At 36.3% G+C, this 19,944-nt stretch overlaps 1 protein-coding gene across 3 annotated transcripts in view; it reads left to right on the top strand.

Annotated features, from left to right (window-relative positions):
- Positions 1 to 19,944, top strand: part of GRIN2A (glutamate ionotropic receptor NMDA type subunit 2A) — a 189,356-nt gene that overhangs the window by 120,385 nt on the left and 49,027 nt on the right. For all 3 annotated transcript variants that reach the window (XM_026858754.1, XM_026858753.1, XM_026858752.1), the window contains exons 5-9: positions 5,828 to 6,033; positions 7,954 to 8,122; positions 8,247 to 8,400; positions 13,016 to 13,141; positions 15,676 to 15,905. In XM_026858754.1, the coding sequence (XP_026714555.1) occupies positions 5,828 to 6,033; positions 7,954 to 8,122; positions 8,247 to 8,400; positions 13,016 to 13,141; positions 15,676 to 15,905 (885 nt within the window). The remainder of the gene's footprint in view (positions 1 to 5,827; positions 6,034 to 7,953; positions 8,123 to 8,246; positions 8,401 to 13,015; positions 13,142 to 15,675; positions 15,906 to 19,944) is intronic.

The raw sequence follows: 19,944 nt of genomic DNA, 5'->3' as shown, positions 1-19,944 counted from the left end.
TTGCTATTGAGACTGGATTTTTTAAAGAGAGTCCTGTTTTTTTTTTGGCCATAAATAAGGATTTTTATAATTTGGGCAAGGATCTTTCCTAAAAATTGTTCTCTTGCTCTTTTTTCAAGTGAGGGCCATCTTCGGTATTTCTCTGGGATTGAGCCCACATCGTTATCAGTCTGACTAGGAATGACAGAATTTTATCATCTATCTCTGGATATTTTGTGTTATTTCTAGAGTAAATGTATTTGCATGCAGTTTTTCACAGTTCTGTAATGGAGCATGTCTGCATTTTTTGAGCATTATCCTCAGCTTGAATTTTCTTTTTTTAAATGTTTGGTTTACAAATACACACTACTGTGTTTATTACTTTAAAATCTTTCTTAATGCCATTTTACCTTCCCCCTCCATTTTTTAATCTAGCAGCACAGATATTCCATTGTATCTGCTGAGAGCGAGCTCATTTGCAGTTTTAATTTCTTCACTAGTAGGAGATTCATACTTTCTCTACTAATTGGATTCTTAGGAAGTCTAAGCAGGAGAGCTCTTTTCTAGACACACTTTTGTGCTCTTTGCACTCTAAGCATGCTATTCTCTTCTCCATTGCTTGACTTGCTATAGACCGTAACTAAATGTAGTTAATTGGGTTTAAGGTTGGAGCATAAATCAAATTTTCAGACCTGTCTTTGAACTATTCAGTAGTTTCATCTTTTAGGTTGCATAATCCAGAACTCCAAATGTTCTTCCTGTGCTTTTTTAAATGCTCTGTTAAATGGCTGTCATTCTAAAAAAGTCACATTGCCTAAATGAAAAAGAGACTTTATAGAACACATTTCATAAAAATAGGTATATTTTTCCTATGTGCTACGTGTGCCTAGAGGTGCTAAGGAAATGATTACACAGCACATGAGGTTTTGAACCAGCAAATGGTTGAATGTGAAGATGACTTTGTGTTACACCAAAATTGGGATTGATGGGAATCTTAAATATTTTAATCTTCCAGAAAAGAGGAAAAAACTAGGTGAGGGAATGGGTGCAGGTAGGACCAAGAAAACTGCCCTGATTCATCTACAGCTAAATTTACTGTCATTGGGAAGTGGCTACACCACTTATAAATGTTTTATCTTATAATGGCTTCATTTTAACTTCAGGATGGCTGGGCCTGCCAAACCAGCTCAAATAGGTGAGATTATTCTCGATGCAGTAGGAACTTGTCTCTGGTTGTGAACTGTTAATGAGCTGTGCTTTCAGCTGAGCTCTCTGGGGCAGTAGTCTTGTTTCCAGAAGCTAGGGGAATTGGTTATCCTGACCGACACAAAGTTTTGAAATCTTAAAAATGTTTCCATTCTGTTTCAGGAAAAAAAAGTTAAAAATTCAATTTCTATGAATCAGTAATCCAATCAAAACAAAACAATAGAATGGAGTCATTGAAATTCTTTCACCTCACATTTATCTCTACCTATTCTGATAAATTAGCATGTATTTCTAGATAGCAAGTCCAGAGCTATAAGTACAACGTCTCTATTAAAACATCTTTATTTCTGTTTACAAGCTGTTTCAAATGGTGGTTTTATGTTTTGAATAGTAAAACGCCCAATTTCTAAGCTGTTTTCTTTCAAGAAATTAGGATAATGGAAATGATCCTCAGAAAAGTTCTCTTCTACTCATCTTCCCAACCTAGCAAAATATAATTTTGGAAACCTAGCAGACCTATGCAGTATTTTGACTCCTTGTTGTCTTCTGTCTACCTTTTCCAAGCAGTGATGGCTTGAAGACTGAGGAGATAATAAAAAGCTTCTGAATGGCCAAGAGTTCCCTTGAGATCGATTGAGTACAAGTAGGAAGTTTTAGGCTGCAGATGGAAAGAATAAGATAGTAACTTTTCACTATAGCGATAATATTTCCACAGCAGAGACAGTGTCTTTCCATCCTTCATGTGAGTTTACCACTATTTTATTTTTGTGGACCTCTTAGTCTTTGATAGACTGACTATGAAAATTGTTTCTGGTCTCTGCTAAGAGTTACTGTTGACTACTGTTCCATATTGGAGGTTTGTAGTTTCACCTGCAAGTTAATGTGTTTTAGTGCTCAAATATTTTGTCATTAAATTTAGAAGATGCTGCATAAAGAATTTCTGTATCAGGGATACCAATACTGGGTAGGTAAGTATGCTAATTTATACACAGAGCGCTTCTACCTCAAATCTAGGTGCTTGGACTTGGTCAGAGGATGCCACATGTAGCTGATTTCATCAGTAGCTATAAAGATCATGAAGTAGCACATTGAAAATGAGTGCGGCAGAACACTGGAGGCAATTGAATTTTGAAGCTCTCCAGGTCGGTAAACTGTTTCACTGTAAAATGGTTTATTCGTACATCACCGTTGTCTCCTACTGAGAGCAGAAACAGAACTTTTCATATTCTATTTTTCATATTTTACACTAACTTTTTCATATTCTACAGCATTTATAATGACCTTCACAGGTGAAACCAGGACTTGGCATGCTTTTTTTAACTCACATATTTTCCTTTCTTGTCATAGATCAGCCACTTTAACAGTCAGTGTTGAATAAGGACTTGATATTTGGGTTTGCACATAAGCAGACCTCTTTATAATGTTTTGAAATACAATGAGCATGGGTAGTTGTTATAACCTGCTGTTTTTTTCTCGAAGCATATGAAGTATAAAAGGCATTCAAACAGATATTGACTGGACCTAACACTAGATCTGACTTCCATAAGTGAGATAAATGCTGATCCTGCAGGACACCTACATATGGATGCAATTTCATAATTTCTCTTTATTGCGACGTGAACGTGTTCATATTTTAGTTTTACTTATTCTACGACTTTTCTGTGTCATTTCAACCCTTCACCCTGTAAAAAAGGGATACTAGATATTGCATAAGGATGTTGTAAGAACTAAATAATATATGAAGATACAAAACATTGCATAAATAATGAATACCATTCATATTCTTAATAACAATGCTATAACCAGTTCTGCAGAATCTAAAAGGCTTCTAATACAAATACAAATATCCTCCCATATTTTGACTACTTGCATTAATTTTATAAAACTCAATTCTTACCCTCCACTTCAATAAATGAAAAAGTGATTTTGATCCTTCAAAACTGTAACCTTCAACTGTGTAACTGTTTTAAAATCAAAATACGAAATAAACATGGGAACTTGTGAGTTCACTTGTGAGTTCAGCAGCAGCAGCAGCAGCAGAGCAAATCCAAAGATCCAAAGGCTGTGCTAACTGTTTATTAATTAGAATAGAACAATACAACACAAACTTTTCCCAGACAAAAGGAGTGACCTACAGACTTTCTAATTACTGCTCTTCCTCATTTGCCATTCTCAGCCCAAGAGTGAGGATTTTCAGAGCTTTTCTACCTCTTGCTATCCCTACCACTCTTCATGACATTTTATCATTCTCTTGTACTTTCTTTTTTCATTGTGCTTTCTGACACTGTGGGTTACTCGTTGTACTGGTTGACCAGCAAGAGCCATGTGATTTGTGCACCATATAAAGCCCAGATGAAGTCACTGTGACAGCCTGGGACTGCAGCAGTAGACCTCTTTGGACAGAGAAATAGGGATGCCCCTAAGACCCAAGGCAAGGTTTTAATTTTTAATATTTGTTTTAAAAAAATAAGGATATAAGAAGTGAATATTAGGATAATTCCATGGAAGGCAACAGAAAAAATATTTTTGACCTAACTTCAGAGATGTGCTCAACACATAACACTTCCATACAGATACAAATGTCAAAAGAAATTAGCATTTCTCTGAATTCAGCTGTTTTAAAATTATGACCAGTTATATCCCCCTCAGAACAATAAAATGGCAGTTACTCCCGTTGAAGTGTGAAAGACTACCATGATTCCTCTTTAAACAGCATCAAAGCAGTCATTATATTTTTGGTAGGATCAGATGAGCTCACAGTGTGGTGGCAACTCGTGTTCCTGTTGGTCTGTGCGACCGTGATGCAAACACAGGGGGTGGCTTGCGGAGGGAAGTGCCTCAGGACCCGGCAGACCCGTCTCCTCAAGGAGGGGTTTCAAAGGGCAGGGGCTGCCCCTGGTATAATCCTGAACACCCAGATGCAAAGGGGCCTCAGTCACATTTCATTTCTTCTTGCTGGTTGGAATAGGCAGACGGTCGGACGCATTTTCCGCTTCTGAAATTCAGTGTGTTACATGGCACGTTTGCTGTTTGACTGAAGTACTGAGCTGGCTGGAAATCTCCCCACTCCAGATGGCCGACTTCATGGTGCACTTAGGGCATAGATATGAGCGACGCTGTGTGAGCTAACGTAAACCAGCACAGACTCTGCTGTGAATGCGATTATATACCATAATTTGACAATTAAACTATTTTTGCAAAGCAACTGCCTCATAGAGAGTTAAGTAGATTTATTTCCCTGTGATGAAATAGTTTTTCTCACAAAGGCTTCTTCATTGTGTTTTGGTTAAATTTCATACTGGAACTCTACGTATAAATCCTGTGCCTGGTTCCCATTGATTTAGGTGTGAATTCCTAATTTCCTTGAGATATTTTGAATTTCCTAATTTAAGTGTATAGAGCTTTGACATTTCTGCCTCCTACATTAAAGTTCAGCAAAACGTCTTGACTTATAAACAGGATGGAACGGAAACTGCAAAGGGCATGTACTTGTATGCTTCCCTAAATAGGAATGGAATATAAAACATGCTCTTTGGGAATTTTTGTGATTCATTTTTGAGTCTTTAGAAGACAGAAGGTAGGTGACAATTTTTGTGTTTCTTTTTTAGGACCTGAGTGTGTCATTGTAATGTTAATTACCACCATTTTCCTTGCAAAACAAATATTTTAGCAGTCTCATGATTACGTTATAATTTGTTTAGCTTAAGCAACTGAAGAGTTATTAAAATGCATTAGGTTATAAATTTTGTGGATCGTTAGCTCATTTATATTATCTGTCATCGCTACTGGGATAAAACATGCAATTAGTGTTATGGATACAAAGTAGTTAAACAGAATCTGAGGAAGAAAATGCTAGAGTTTTCAAAATACTGAAACTGTGTGTCCTCTCTGGTGTTCCAGAAATGGAAAGAAATGAACATTAATTAGAAGGGATAGTTTATAACAAATAGACAATTTTAATGTAAATTGAGGTGTGCTTTCTTAAAGTCTCCAAACAGTTGGCATTAACTAAAGCAAAATAAAATACATTATTTCCAAGAGGAACAACATCATGTACTGTTGAACTTGTGTTTACTAAAAAGGTGGTTTGGCCTGACACGGGTACAATGGAACCCTAGGTAAAGGCTTTCACAATGGCTTTCAAAATATAATAGTAGAGTCTTCTCTTTTGAAAAGATACAGAAATGATATTATGATACTTTGGTCATCAGTCTGATGTGGATGTGTGGTTAGGGTTTTTTGGTTGATTGGTTTGGTTTGATTTTTTGAGAACTGTTTTCTTATCACTGCAAGTTCATCCTGATTACAAATGGAATATCTGATTGGAGTTCTGGCTCAGATGGAAATGATGCATATCAAATTTCAGTGCAACTATAGCCAGGTGGTAGATAGTGTTACCTGATGTTATCCAGTCTTTATAAAGCTGTTATCTTTTAAAATAATGGTCCCTTATTTGTACCGCAGTGCATTTTCTCACTTCATGCAATTACTTAAAAAGTTCTAAGATAATTTTGATAAGAAAACCTCAAGACAACTGTCTCTGCCATGTAATTTCCTGTACCCGTATCCCAGCACATTTAATATTAGATTTGTTGAAAACAAGCAAGTAGATATCAGCAGCCTGTGTATCTTGGCATTTCAGGTGGGGAAATGGGAGAACAACTCACTGAGCCTGAAGTACTCTGTCTGGCCAAGGTACAGCTCTTTCGCAGACAGCGACCCAGACGATAACCACTTGAGTATTGTCACCCTGGAGGAGGCTCCCTTTGTCATTGTTGAGGATGTGGATCCTTTGATGGAAAGTTGCCAAAAAAACACTGTGCCATGTCGTAAATTTGTCAAAATTAAGTAAGTAAATATACAGAATTCATCATGTTGTTTGTGTTGTTTTTTTTTTTCTTAACGCAAAATATATTCCTCTGTTTTCTCATCAATTCTTGCCTTTGCTTCTTTCATTGTATAATTGTTTTCTGATACTTTGCTGATCTTTTTCTCTTGCTTCCTATCTTTGCTCTTCCTTCTATATTTCATTTATTCCTTCTCTTTCCCCTTACCACATGGTGTGCTCTTGTTTGCACATCTTCCTTTTTCGTAAGCTGGAAGGTTATATACATAAGTCACATTGAATTAAGGACAAGACGGTAAGTTTATAGTGAATTCAAAGTCAACTAGAATTAGCCCTTTTCAGTCACATGAAAGAAGATTTGTTCTAAAATAGGATTCCTTTAATGAGTCGTCTTTGAATTGTTTCCAGTTATGTTGAAATATGCCTGTTTTAATTAGTCTTTAACAAATTGAAAATGACTCCTGTTGAAAATCTATGTTTATGCTGAAATTTAGTACAGGATAAACTACTGCAGCATCAAATACCACTGTGACATAACATCTAGAGAAAAGTCCCCTGCTTGATTGCTCTATAACTTTGGAGCAGTCATTAGAAATCAGTGGAAAATTCTCTTTGTGCATTTATCAATGTTGTTTCACTCATTCTATGCTATGAACTGAATATAATATTTTTTTACTAAGCAGGTGTTAGGGAATATAATGCATGTTTCTCCTAAATGGTTGTGCATATGCTTCCTGAAGTCCAGAGAAACTTTTTTTTTTTTTTTGACATAACTGTACTTAGTCAAGTTCTAAACTAGTTTTATTTTAATTTTGAATTCTTTCAAAGGCCCTAAAGTATTGCCTTGGCTTCTGAAGTCGCTTATTCTAAAAGGTTCTAGAGGTCATGAAATGAACATTTCAGAAAAAAATAAAGGGAAAGCCCTCATCTTTGCACTCAAGGGCAGCCTGAAATTCACTTTCTCACAGTGCAGAAAAAGGTTGAGCATACATTTTCATTACAGTGAACAGCTGTGCCTTTGTATAGCTTGCATGTTGGGAAGTTCTGCAGTTGCTAAATGACATGTACTCTTATGTCTTGAGAGTAGAAATAATAAATGTTTAATATGAGTGTAAAAGAGACATTAGTAAGAAAAGACTGTGTCTTGGTGGAGAAGTGCAGTAGACTGGCTACTGCAGCAGAAAGCACATCACAGAATCACTGAGGTTGGAAAAGACCCTTGGGACCATCGAGTCCAACCATCGGCCCTACTCTACGAAGTTCTCCCCCACACCATATCCCCAACAGCTCATCCAAACGACCCTTAAACACACCCAGGGATGGGGACTCCCCCCTCTCCCTGGGCATCCTGTTCCACTCTTTCTGGGAAAAATTATTTTCCTAACGTCCAGTCTAAACCTCCCCTGTTGCAGTTTAAAGCCGTTCCCTCTCGTTCTGTCACTAATTACCTGTGACAAGAGACCAGCACCAACCTCTCTACGATGTCCTTCCAGGGAGCTGTAGAGAGTGATGAGGTCTCCCCTCAGCCGCCTTCTCTTCAAACTAAACAGTCCCAGCTCCTTCAATCTCTCCTCATAGGATTTATTCTCCAGGCCCTTCACCAACTTCATTGCCTTCCTCTTCACTCGCTCCAGCACCTCGATGTCTCTCTTGTATTGAGGTGCCCAAAACTGGACACAATGCTCAAGGTCGTACAATGTCATATAAGGTCTTCCATTATCTTCTTATTAAGCAACTGCATTGGATTAGTAAGAACTACAAACACCATATAAAGCATCATGTGGATTATTTCTCCATCAATTCAGAAACACATGGTCACTCACAAGTATGACAAAACATTGTTTTGCAGTAGCTGAATATTGCTGTTGTGGTTCTTCTGTTTTCCCAGTAGAAATGTTTATGTCTTTCTTCTCTCTTAACAGCAACTCAACTAATGAGGGAACTAACGTAAAGAAGTGCTGCAAAGGATTCTGCATCGATATCTTGAAGAAGTTGTCTAAAACTGTCAAGTTCACATATGACCTGTATTTGGTGACTAATGGGAAACATGGCAAAAAAGTCAATAATGTGTGGAATGGAATGATTGGTGAAGTAAGTTCTGTTAGGTAAAAGAGCTCTTAAGTAAGAACTTAGCAATGTTTATTTTTAATTCTTTTGGAGAAATGAGGTATTCTCTACTGAGTAATATTGGTGGTGTCTTCTCTTTGTGGATCAGGTGGTGTATCATCGTGCAGTTATGGCTGTGGGGTCTCTCACTATTAACGAAGAACGCTCTGAAGTGGTTGACTTTTCAGTACCGTTTGTTGAGACTGGGATTAGTGTCATGGTGTCACGGAGCAATGGCACAGTTTCACCATCTGCTTTTCTAGGTATGATTCTCCAACCCATCCAGATCATTTAATTGCATTTCTATAGAGTTGGGTAGGTTTTATTATTCTTTAAGCTGTATAGTGCTCTGACATGTTTCTGTCAAGTTTTGAATTTTACATTAGGAAGTTTGTACCGTGTTGATGTGCTGACTAACATCATTATTAGCACAAGAAGATAGTGCTGCTGTTTTCAGATGCAGTAAGTGAAAACCAATGATAGTGATTTCAATATGCAAAGAAATTCCCCAAAATCTTCAGCTGGAAAAATTACCTTCTCAAAAACTGCTTCTTTACAAACTAATTTATGCTTGTTTATAAATGGTTTCATATCTTTTTAACATTCACATTCACAAAATAATTTTAAAAACTCTTGTAGAATAGTTAAGCGAAAGAGACTTCCTTATGATTAGAAGAGATCTGACAGCTAATTTGACAACAGTTACCTCTGGTTTCTGAACACCATTACACTTCACTGGAGAACTTCTGAGTGTTTTCTCCACTGACGCAACTGAGCAGCAGAGTTGTGATGATGCACTTAAACACTGGAGATAGAGCAGAAAGGAGGTGGGATGTAAAGAAACAAGGACTTTGGTCGTCTTTCCTTGTTTGCTTCTTGTTTCAATTGTTCACTTCTCCTTCCATTATTTCCCTCTCTTTCTCTTCTAGTGCTTATTGTTTACTTCTGTAGTTGGTGGTTAGCCTGAATTTACCTGAAGCTGAAAAGAGAATGAGCCATGAGATGGATCAAAAGTGCTCACAATGTTGTTATGTTCCTCATGGTGTATTTTTCAAGATATTTTGCACAGGAAAATAGTGCTAGTGACACTAAAGTAATTCAAGTGACATTGAAAAAAAAACACAAAAACCCCACCCAAACCAAAAACCAGAACACCCAGTATTTTCCAGATATCTTATAGAATGGTTTAGTATGTTCAAGTCCATTGAGTCAGCAGTGATGCCATTTTTGCATCACCAATTATGTGGTTTCTTTTTAAGAAACACACTTGCTAAGTGTACATTCCTCACTTCCACTGAAATCACTTGGGGCCATTGAGGAACAGATTGTTGGTGCAGTGTCAGCTACAAGTGAGCAAATAATTGTGTTTTCTTGCACAAGAACCATCAGTTAGGCAGAGAGCTTTTCTCATACCTGTTCCATAAAGGCACATTACAGAGATGATGCAAATAAATATAACACAGTGAGTAATCAAGTAACTTCCCAAACACGGTGATACCTAACCAGATTTTGTTGGTGGTTAATATTTTTGTTTACTGAATGAAAGACTTTTAAATGAAATTATAAGAGGCTATACTTCTAATGAAAATATTCAGGTAGTGTCTTTCCATTTTGATAAGTCATTGACTTGTAAAGTGAATTCATTTTTTAAATTGCAGTTGCAGCATGCTGAAATTATAATTTGAAACATAAGTACTGGGGTGTTTTCTAAATATGCTGCAAATGCAGTTGATTTTTATCCCGGGCTCAGCTTACCTCTTAAAAATCTGCTTACAGCTACCATCTAAAGAGATGCTGCTTTTGCATTCTTCACAACATAGTTATTAGATTTCTAAAATGCATTTAATGTTATTGGTTTAGCTGGGTGTACGTATAATTCAAAAAGTAAAAATAACCCCTTCTTATAAAGCTCTATAGAATAGCATTACTTTGAAGAAATCTGATTTACTGCACCAATAAATCAAGTCTGTGCTCTCCGAAGTATGTTCTGGTTTTTTAGATGTTGATGAAACTGCCACTTTACCAGAATTGACTGTGTGTTTCGAAGAGGTGTGCATAGTAGTAAAATGCTTTGTTATGCAAAATACTCTCAGGCAGAGAACTGAATTTATTCACAGACTGATTTTGTTTCAATTAAGTGAATGTCTAAGAACAGAGTCATCTTACATAATCCTTTTAAAAGGCTTTTTAAAAATCTGTCAAATACAATATTTTTTTCTTAAATAGAACTTGATTAGAGTTCGTTAAATATCTGGTTGTGTTATTTGTTACTATGAATGCAGACAAATACAGGATTTTGTCTGAACTAGGTTTTCCATTTGGTGGTTGTATCCAGTAGATCTAAGGAACTGATGGGCTGACAGCCTCTTCCTCATTATCTGCTGTGTTCTGATTCTGATGGGGGTGTCTTCTTCAAATGAGAATTTTATCCACATTAAGTCATTTTTATATCATACTAAAATTCAGAGACTAGATCCACAAATAAAATTTTTTAAGATTCTGTGGAGATTTGAGTCAACATTATTTAAACAAACAAAATAAGGGAAACCTCAAATACAAATGTCGATATATTAAGAGGGAGAAAGCTCAGAGGTGAGGTTGGTTTTCTTTTTTGAAGGCATCAGTGAAATAGGAAATCTGTGCCCCCATTTATTTTACGTATTAAGCATTGCTTTTGCTGGTGGGAGGTAGAACTTGAAGTTAGTGTAGTAAGACATCTTTCTGAATTGCCCAATATTCTCCATTGCCAATCATTTGAAATGCATGCTGACAAGTCATATATTAGTATTTTTCTGCCGTATCATAGCTTTATTGAAAATTCTTATAAAACCTGCTGCTTGCCTGAGGGAGGTTCTCTTTCTGTCCTTTGAGAATCAAAGAACAGTGCTGAATGTGTAATTTGATCTCTAATATGACAGGAGGATCGACTTTGTTATTCAGTTTATTTTGTACTTGTTCAATCTTACTGCTTGCTATTCTAAATAGCTTTTTATTCTCCTGTTGCTCCTTTTAATCCTCCACCTCATTACAAGACTGCTTAAATTATTAAAGAGCATTCTGCTTAAATTGTTGTTTATAGCTCATTCATATCAGCTTGTTTTGGCCTTTGCCTTATTTAGACTTTGACAAATTACTGCTGCTGTTTCTACACTGTTGCTTTTGATAAATTTTATCAGCCTTGCTTTCTTCTATGAGAATGCTGTCAAAGTTGTATGGTAGTTTTATGTGAATTCCAATTGAATAGAATGAATATGTGAATTGATAGAATATTTGTTATTATTTAACTCTATTTGGCTACATAATGTCCTTTACCTGTTCTTTGCCTTTTAAGACTTCTATTATTTTGCGAACTTACTATTCTCTTCCAAACAAATAATTATAGTAATTAAAAGAACTTCATAACCTCTCCTAAAAGTAAAATAAAATATATATACTGTTCCATAATCTTATCTCAAAAACAGAAAGAGAAGAGTTTGACTTAAAATTTCCCTGCCTTGCCCTTTTAGTTTGCTTCCAAAATCACCTGGGGCTGTTTGGAATTTGGTCTTTTCTTGGTTCCAAGTTTCTTAAAAAAATTGTAGTAAAGGCAAATGATCTCATGAGTTTTCCATGCTTGGGCCCAAATTATTACGCTTCATTCTAGTTCTGGGTGAATCATTGGTGCTAACTCGGGCAGGGTTCATATGGGTTTAGCACACCTCAGCTCTCACTCGTAGTCATTTTTGCAATGATGGAAGAATTTTCAGTGGTTCAAATCTTGATTTAAATTCAGAGACAAAGAAGCTAGGATGGAGGGCTTTCAAAAACAGACAAACCATTGGTACACACTAATTCCTTGTGATTTCAAGTGCTTCTTGATTTTGTCCTAATTTGAAATAGTATACTATGATCTTTTTTCTCAAACTTCAAACCACACTCACACTTGCATTATCTACCAAAATTAGGATATAAAATACTCCCAAATAATCCGCCTCGATAAAGAGATATTCCTTTGCCATATAAAACCTTTCTTATGTATATACTTACACCATGACAGCTACCACAGGGACTCTTGAAATGACAGAATTTGCGATTGAGCAAGATGACATTTAAGAACTTTGTGTTATCCCATACCATTACCATATCCAATCCTTTCAAAAAGTTGGTGCTTAGTCTGATACTTGAAACTGCTTTTAATTTTCTGTTCCAACCTACTTCTACCTAATCATGGTTTTTCTGTCATTCAAACTGACATTCAGTTTTCCATGAAAATCTTTTGATTTCAGAAACGTGCTCCTAGATGAGAATGAGACTTTCAAAAGGATGTGTTTGCAATTGGTAAAAACAACATTTTCATTGCAAATAGAAGAAAGTGAACACAGAGGGGAAAAAAAAAAAACTTGAATGCAATTATTTAGCTTTTTTCCCTAACACATTTTGTTGGATAGAAAGCAAGAGAGAAGTCTACTTCACTGAATTACCAAATGTATTAAACATATGCTTAATTGCTTCTGCTGTGCAGAAACACAGTCATAATGGTTGGACCATTCTGTTGATAACATACAGGATGAATAGAAATGGGCTACCTGATTGTAGACTGAATAAGCAGCGAGTCAAACCAATTATTTGCCACTCAGTGAAGTCTTTGTGAAAGAAAAGTGTGCAGCCTTTGTTTTTGAATTGCAACTTCCATTTAAGATTTAGACTTCCCGAATTTTGGATGTATATACTAACAGCAGTTCTTTATATATTGCTGTTGAGTTATTTGCTAGCATTTTGGTTGGTAAAAGCTAACTTAAAGAAAGCTGCTGGGCTTGCCTAGCCAAAGACATTTGAATTCCTGTGTTGCAACTGGTTTAATGAACTGTGTTTCTGTTTCTCTTGTCTGTTTTGCTGCAGAACCTTTTAGTGCTTCTGTCTGGGTGATGATGTTTGTGATGCTTCTCATTGTGTCTGCCATGGCTGTCTTTATATTTGAGTACTTCAGTCCTGTAGGATATAACAGGAACTTAGCACAAGGGAGAGGTAAGCTTTCCATTTTACACAACCCTAAAGCTATAAAAAAATCATGTATTTCCAACCCTTGCCCTCGATCTTTTTAAAATAACAGGCATAAAGCAGTAAAAGCAGCTATGAAACTATGTTTGCTTTTCATTTCAAATATGATTTCTTGAGGGCTTATATGCTCATGTTTGTATTCTAATTCATTGGAATAAAGACATGTAGAAGGGTAAGTGATATCAGAGAGAGTCACATTCAGGCAGTGCTTGGTTAATACACTGTATCAGTTGTAGAGTGTCAGCTCAAAAAAGGATTGGAATAAGTTCTACAGACTCCCGACTCATGAATTCATGGTTGGTTCAGAGAAAATGAGCTAAAGCGCTGTGGTTTGGTGGATAATCTGAAAAATAGCAGTTACGTTGTAGATAAAAAAAACTTATGAACTCAGCCTTGAAATGAGGGCAGTGACAGAAAAGCATCACTTCTTTCTGTGTAGCATCCATGGTTATAGAAACTTCGTTTTCAAAATATACCAGCACAAAAAATTTAATACAGAGCTTGCCTTTCTCGGTGAAAGCTTCAGTTGTGTATTATTAGCACTTTGACCTGAAAATGGGGATTTCATGTATTGTGGTGCCATCATCCTTCCCTTTCTTTACTTACAGTTGAGGGTACAGCCTGTTTTTAATTTCTAAGTCATACTTTCCCCATTTTATAAGAAGAGATCTTCCAACTTGGTGAACAAGTTCTGAAGACTTTTACAAGCTAATAGTTTCTTCTAGATTGAGTTGTTCCCTGAAAAAGAGGGTTATTGTAATATTCAGATGATGTTATCATTTTGATAAGGTGGTAAATGTGTATCCTTTGTCCAAAATAAACACTGTGTTTAGGAATGGGAAATCAAAGGTGAATATAGACCCTGGGGATCTAGGGGCTAGGCTGTTCTTTCCTGTGCCACCTCATGTGCTAGAATTGATTATTTAGTGTACATACAGCTATAAAGGCATATTATGGCACTAGCCCTTCCTAACTTAGCTCTAGAGATTTGCCGTGAATCCAGCTGCTGTTCATTTGGAACATGGGAAGCTTAAACTGAACAGGAATCTTTATGTAGATTACTTCTTTCCTTATGCATTGGCAGGATGAAGCTCAATGGTAGTACAAACTCCAGTAGCATAAACAGAACTTTGGACTCCATTCTTGGCATATACTTTCCTTATCATTGTTGCTCAGAAAATACATGCTATCCCTGTATCAGCTCAATCGGCTTTAGAAGGTAGTTTCATAAACCAAAAGTCAGCACCATTGTGTTTATTTTACTGCACTCTATCTTCTTAGCACTGCTGCAGAATAGAAAGAGGATAATCTAAGATGTGTTTGATTGTATCATGAAAGATTTGCACTGTATTAGAGAGCATTTCTAGTGAAATGAGAACATGCACTAAATATACCCAATTTGGGTTTTATTCTTTTAACAATAATGAAATTATTATTAAAATAAAACATATTTAAATTAATAACTAAATCTGAGCTTGTAATGTGCATCCCCTTGGATGAAGGCAGAGAGGGGAAGGAGGTGATAGTACAGGTGTCTGCATTAGAATGCATTGTCTGAACTGACATTTAATTGAAAAATAGATCCTTATTAAAAGGTAAAATGAATCACAGTCAGGAGAGGCCTGTTTCTCTCCACTGAGGATAAAAGGAGCCCAGATGATGAGCAACATGTGATGACTGCACTGTACTTAACTAGAGCTGGGTAAGAACAAAATTCCCTTTATTCTCACAGGGCCTTACAAATAAAGCCTTTAAAGTGGATAATAGCATTGCTAATCCACTTCTGCCACTGTGCAGGCGTGAGGGCATTGTGCTGACCACTTCTTGGTTTGGGATGAATTAAAAGCTGACTGAAGACAGGAATAACAAAAATTATGGAATGGATTAGCTGGGATAGGTCCTTACCTGTAATGCCAACACATTTGAAGCCACAGAACTGACTCTGAAGGTGTGAGGTAACCAGAGTCTGGTTTGCTCTAAGTTATGTGTCTATACACGTAGCTCCTTTGTGTTGACTTACTGGTTTACCCTCTGAGTGCAAAGTTGCTTAAAACTAGGTGATGTATCTTAAATAGAGCTACATAATGGATGACTGAAGATGATAAAAAAGAATTTGGGCAAGAAAAGTACTAGAATTGAGTCATGAAGACTTAAACCCACAGGTTTCCATTTTCCATGTCCACTGGCACAGAAAAGTGAAAGGGACAATACCATGGCACACACCTTACTGCAAGAGACGTACCAGTTTGCTTCTCCTCCAAACCTATGCTTTCCATTTTCATTTTTAAAATTTTGAACTAAATACCACATAGAAAAATGTTGAATTGTTTTTTACAAATATGGAAATGAATGTCGTTACGATAGAGAGTACCTGTGGGAAATCCTGTGATTCCATTGGGAGTACAGTGAATATGTATTTGAGTAATTTGTTGTAATTTTGTAGGGTATCTTGCCAAGGTTTAATTTAACTGTAACTAAAATAACATTCTTTGCCATTACAGATCCCCATGGACCATCCTTTACCATTGGAAAGGCAGTGTGGTTACTCTGGGGCTTGGTATTCAACAACTCTGTGCCCGTGCAAAACCCCAAAGGGACGACGAGTAAAATCATGGTGTCAGTTTGGGCTTTCTTTGCTGTTATTTTCCTGGCCAGTTATACTGCCAATTTAGCTGCATTTATGATTCAAGAGGAATTTGTTGATCAAGTGACTGGACTGAGTGATAAAAAGGTAGGTTTTCAGCTCAAAGAGGTCAGAGTCCATTCTTCATAATTCTACAAATTTGTACTTTGTCCTAAAAAAACTCTAAGATAATAAGCTAAAACTGGATGATTTCATTCTGAGTGTAACCCCTTACTAACAAACCTAAGACCCAAAGCATGAAAATATCAGACTGTTTTCAAAGTTTTTGAGTTGCCTTTTCAAGAGTAACTCCATTAATTGAAAAGTGCCTTTATTTTGTGGGATGGCAATCAACTCCTGTTTGATTAAAAGGAATGCCTCACCAACATAAAAAAGCTTGAAAAATGAAAAAGTCAGTTTGAATACAGGGAAGGCATATTTAAAATGACTTGAACTTATCTGTGTGGAATATTAATAATATATTAATTGACAAATTACTCATAAACCCAGCAACCATCCAGTAATTATTAGAAGTTAATGCTCCTGAAAATATGGGGTTTTTTGCTTTCTATGTAGTGTGCAAAGAAGTTATAGAAAGAATTCAAATTTAAAGTGGTGCCAGCACAAAAAAAGAGAGAAATGATGAAAAGTGGTACATACTGTCTGTAAACATTCTGTAAAATTTACATTCTGTAATGAAAATAAACACATACAAAAAGTTCAGGTTTTGTGTTATCACATTGAAGTGAGATGAAAATTACATAGGATAAGGGACAGAATTTTGATGGGTTTGTGGAAGATGCTTTCCTAATTCTAGAACTTCTGGGAGAATTTCACTTTGAGCAGTAGACGCTGATAGTTCACTTAAACCCTACTTGAGTTTCACACAAAATGACAAATAATAAATATGCTTATTTTTCATATTTTTCTAGCTTGACTGAACTTTCTTCTGCTGAAAGTATACTTCCCAGATCTTTGTACTTATGGATTTTAATCAATAGTCTTATAAGTCTAAGAAACCCAGCTATCACTTCTTTTTTTATTTCATTTGTATGGCTGCTTTGCAATAGTTGTATTGCATGCAGGGATTGAAGTCCATTTGCAAAATTATTGATGTGATGGATATGCACAAAATACATGAAGGGCATGCTGTTCTCAAGTTTGTACCCTGTTGTTTTAAAATGAAATTAAATATTGACATGAAGTAATATTTAAATTGAGTATAGCGCAAGGGAAAACTTCACAAGGGATTTTTCTCAAAGGACAGAAAATAAAGGAAAATATTATTCAAAAGAAGGCAACGGCTCAGATAGTCTTGGTTTGTTTTTTGTTTTAACTGCTTTTTATGACCACCCTTTGATTGATTGCCTGAAGTATCAAAGTATGAATTGCAAGCACGGCTAGAGGAAAGACAGATAAAAAGAAACAAAAAGTGATAGTAGTTTTGTTTTCATTAAGTTGTGTTGTTGCAAAACCTTTGAAAGAGTATGAAGACTGTTAAATATCCCTCTATTTCACGATAGCATTCTTCGTAAGAGACAGATAAAAGCTATTCTCTTGAGGATAAAAAGAAAGAATCTGAGAAATGTCTTTCTCCTGATTGTGAGAAAGTACAGAGCGTTTTATGGGAGGTCTGGGTTTTGGCAGGATTTGGCTTGCACCTGGCACTAGCCTTTGGGTCTGCCAGTGCACCCTTACCTTCCTCTCTCTGCTGGCTGTTTGCCACTCTCACCTATGAGCTAGGAAAACGTCAGTATTTGTTCTGTAGCTTTTGGCTAATAACTTCCTTATTTTTGTTATTTTTCTGTTCTCTCTCCTAAGTAGGATGTTATTTACACAAAAAAGCAAAACAAAAATAGAAAAATACTTGAATCAGAAAATACCATCTGGGTTTGTGTGGTCTGCTGATCGTTTATTTGATCTGCTACCTTTGTTTTTATTTTACAGTTCTTCAAATTTTGCCTGAAGCATATAGAGATAAATCAGGGGAGCCATGCCTTTTTTTGATTAAATTTAACAAGCCACAAGTCCAGAAAAGCAAGGGTCTAGTTCAAAACATTCTTCTTGTCATACACAGGTTTTGCGTGGTTTCTTGGATTTTAGAAATTCAAATAATTTAGGATAATTTATGGGAATATATTCTGATTCATGTTATATTGTTTTTCTTCCCTCTTTGCCTTGTTGCTGCAATGTTTTTGGTAGGAGGACAGTTCAGGAATTTGCAAAAATTTTACTGTTTTTCAGTAGAGAACTCTGACCCTTGCTTCAAGCATAGCGGTAGTAGGCAAAGACCAGTGAGAAAGGCCAGAAGTATGGGTAAGATTAATTTAAAATAAGTCACGTCTAGGAGTTCAATAAATTTTTGAAAAAAACCTTCTGGGCTGGTAAATCAGTTTACTGATATCTGATTTTTTTCTGTTCTCCCCTTTTTCCTACTGCCATGACTGAAGAGTTGAGCTCTTTTGTCAATGCTGTATTGTGAATGAAATAAATTATTCCATATTAGAGACACTGGGGTTTCTCAGTCCAGCTCCATATGTGATAGACTACAGAGAAGAGGAGCCAGGAAAAAACCCTTCTCTCTCTGAGCAGTCATCCCTGACCCTCAGCAGTCAGTATCTTCCCATTCAGGAAATGTGTTATGCTCTAGCATGTGGTTCACCAGATTTGCTGAACACATGATAACGTGCTATTTACCATTCCTCACTTTAAGACTTCTTGATAGTTTCCTCAACATTCATAATGTTGCTAATGAATTTCTGAACGCCATGTCATCTATGTGTCACCCAGAAGTACATGGCACAGCATGTACTGGAGTTACTAGGGGTGGGTGTTCATAAACTCAAATGATTCAGAAAATGAGAAGAAAATTATAGTTTGACATTCTTGTGTATGTAAAAGATTTTTAAGAGCTTTGTGCTCACAAAACGGTACAGAAAATGAGTCCAAAAGCATCCAGCAAAGCTGGCATTGATAACACTTGTTACTTCTGAGATCACTTACGCCTCTTTCATGTAATGAACAGGAGATGAGATTCCTAAGGGAGAGTAGATAGCAGTGGACAGAATTTTCTTGCAGAGTGTTTATCTGCTGTGATTCCTCCGCACAGTAACATTTTAAGAGTGCCCCACATGCGTGTGGTCTAGGGGATTCTCTTCAACCTGTTTAGGAAGCCTTAATTATGCCATTTACAGGTTCCGTATTTTTTCAGGATTCACAGTATTCTTGCACTTTGGCATTATATTTTTGTGCAATAATATATCACAAATTCTATAGTTACTTAGAAATACGTCTGTGTGAAAACAGAGCAGGCTGAGGTTAACAGGCAGCATGGATGATGGGGTAGTTGGGGGTGACCCTCTTGCCCCAGTCCATCTCTCCACTTCAACATTAGACCTTTAAAGGGCTTTTTGAGGGTTGTCAGGCGTAGAGATCAACTGCGTTTCAGTAAGCGACGATTATAATAATAGTCTTGGAATTACTAATAGCTGTATTTTTCAAAGATCACAAATCAGATTGTCAGTGTTTTCCATCTGGTAAAAGAAGAAAGAGTTCAAATATTGTTATTTTTCTATCACTGCAAACCAGCCATAATTCCTGTTAAAATCTGTGTTAGCAGAGGGTTAATATTTACTATATTCTACTGTTTTTGTAATGTTTTCCACAGTTCCTTAAAATACTCCAGAAATACAACAATTGCTCTGAATACCAACCTTTTCAGGCAAGCATTCAAGTCTTCAGATGAGATTGTCAGTATTTAATGTTTGTGAAAGATCACTTTACCGATTTAATGAAATTGTCAGTTTTGTTAAGCTATATAAGTAAAACAAAATAAAAGCAAAATATCAGAGTTTTGTTGCCATGTGCCACCGGTCTAGCAGCTGGCAGAGCATGGGGAAACAAGACTGAATCGGTTAGTCTTCTGAATAACAGGTATCTCCACAATTGTGATTGAAGCAGGGGTTGTGCATTCAATTGAAGGATTTTATTAATGATTAAAAAAAAAAAAAGGTTTCATAAAATGTCTAGGAAGAAAATTGCTTCCTAGCAGAGATGATATATTTTATTTCCCATCATGGAGCTTCACAGAAAATGAGTGCATGTAGAGACTTGATCCTTTTTTCTTTCTTGTCTCATGCCTGCCATG

This window comes from Athene cunicularia (genome assembly GCF_003259725.1).
Source record: "Athene cunicularia isolate RWA chromosome 14 unlocalized genomic scaffold, athCun1 chr14_part1, whole genome shotgun sequence".
Taxonomy (NCBI): Eukaryota; Metazoa; Chordata; class Aves; order Strigiformes; family Strigidae; genus Athene; species Athene cunicularia.
This window is presented reverse-complemented; position numbering and strand designations above follow the sequence as displayed.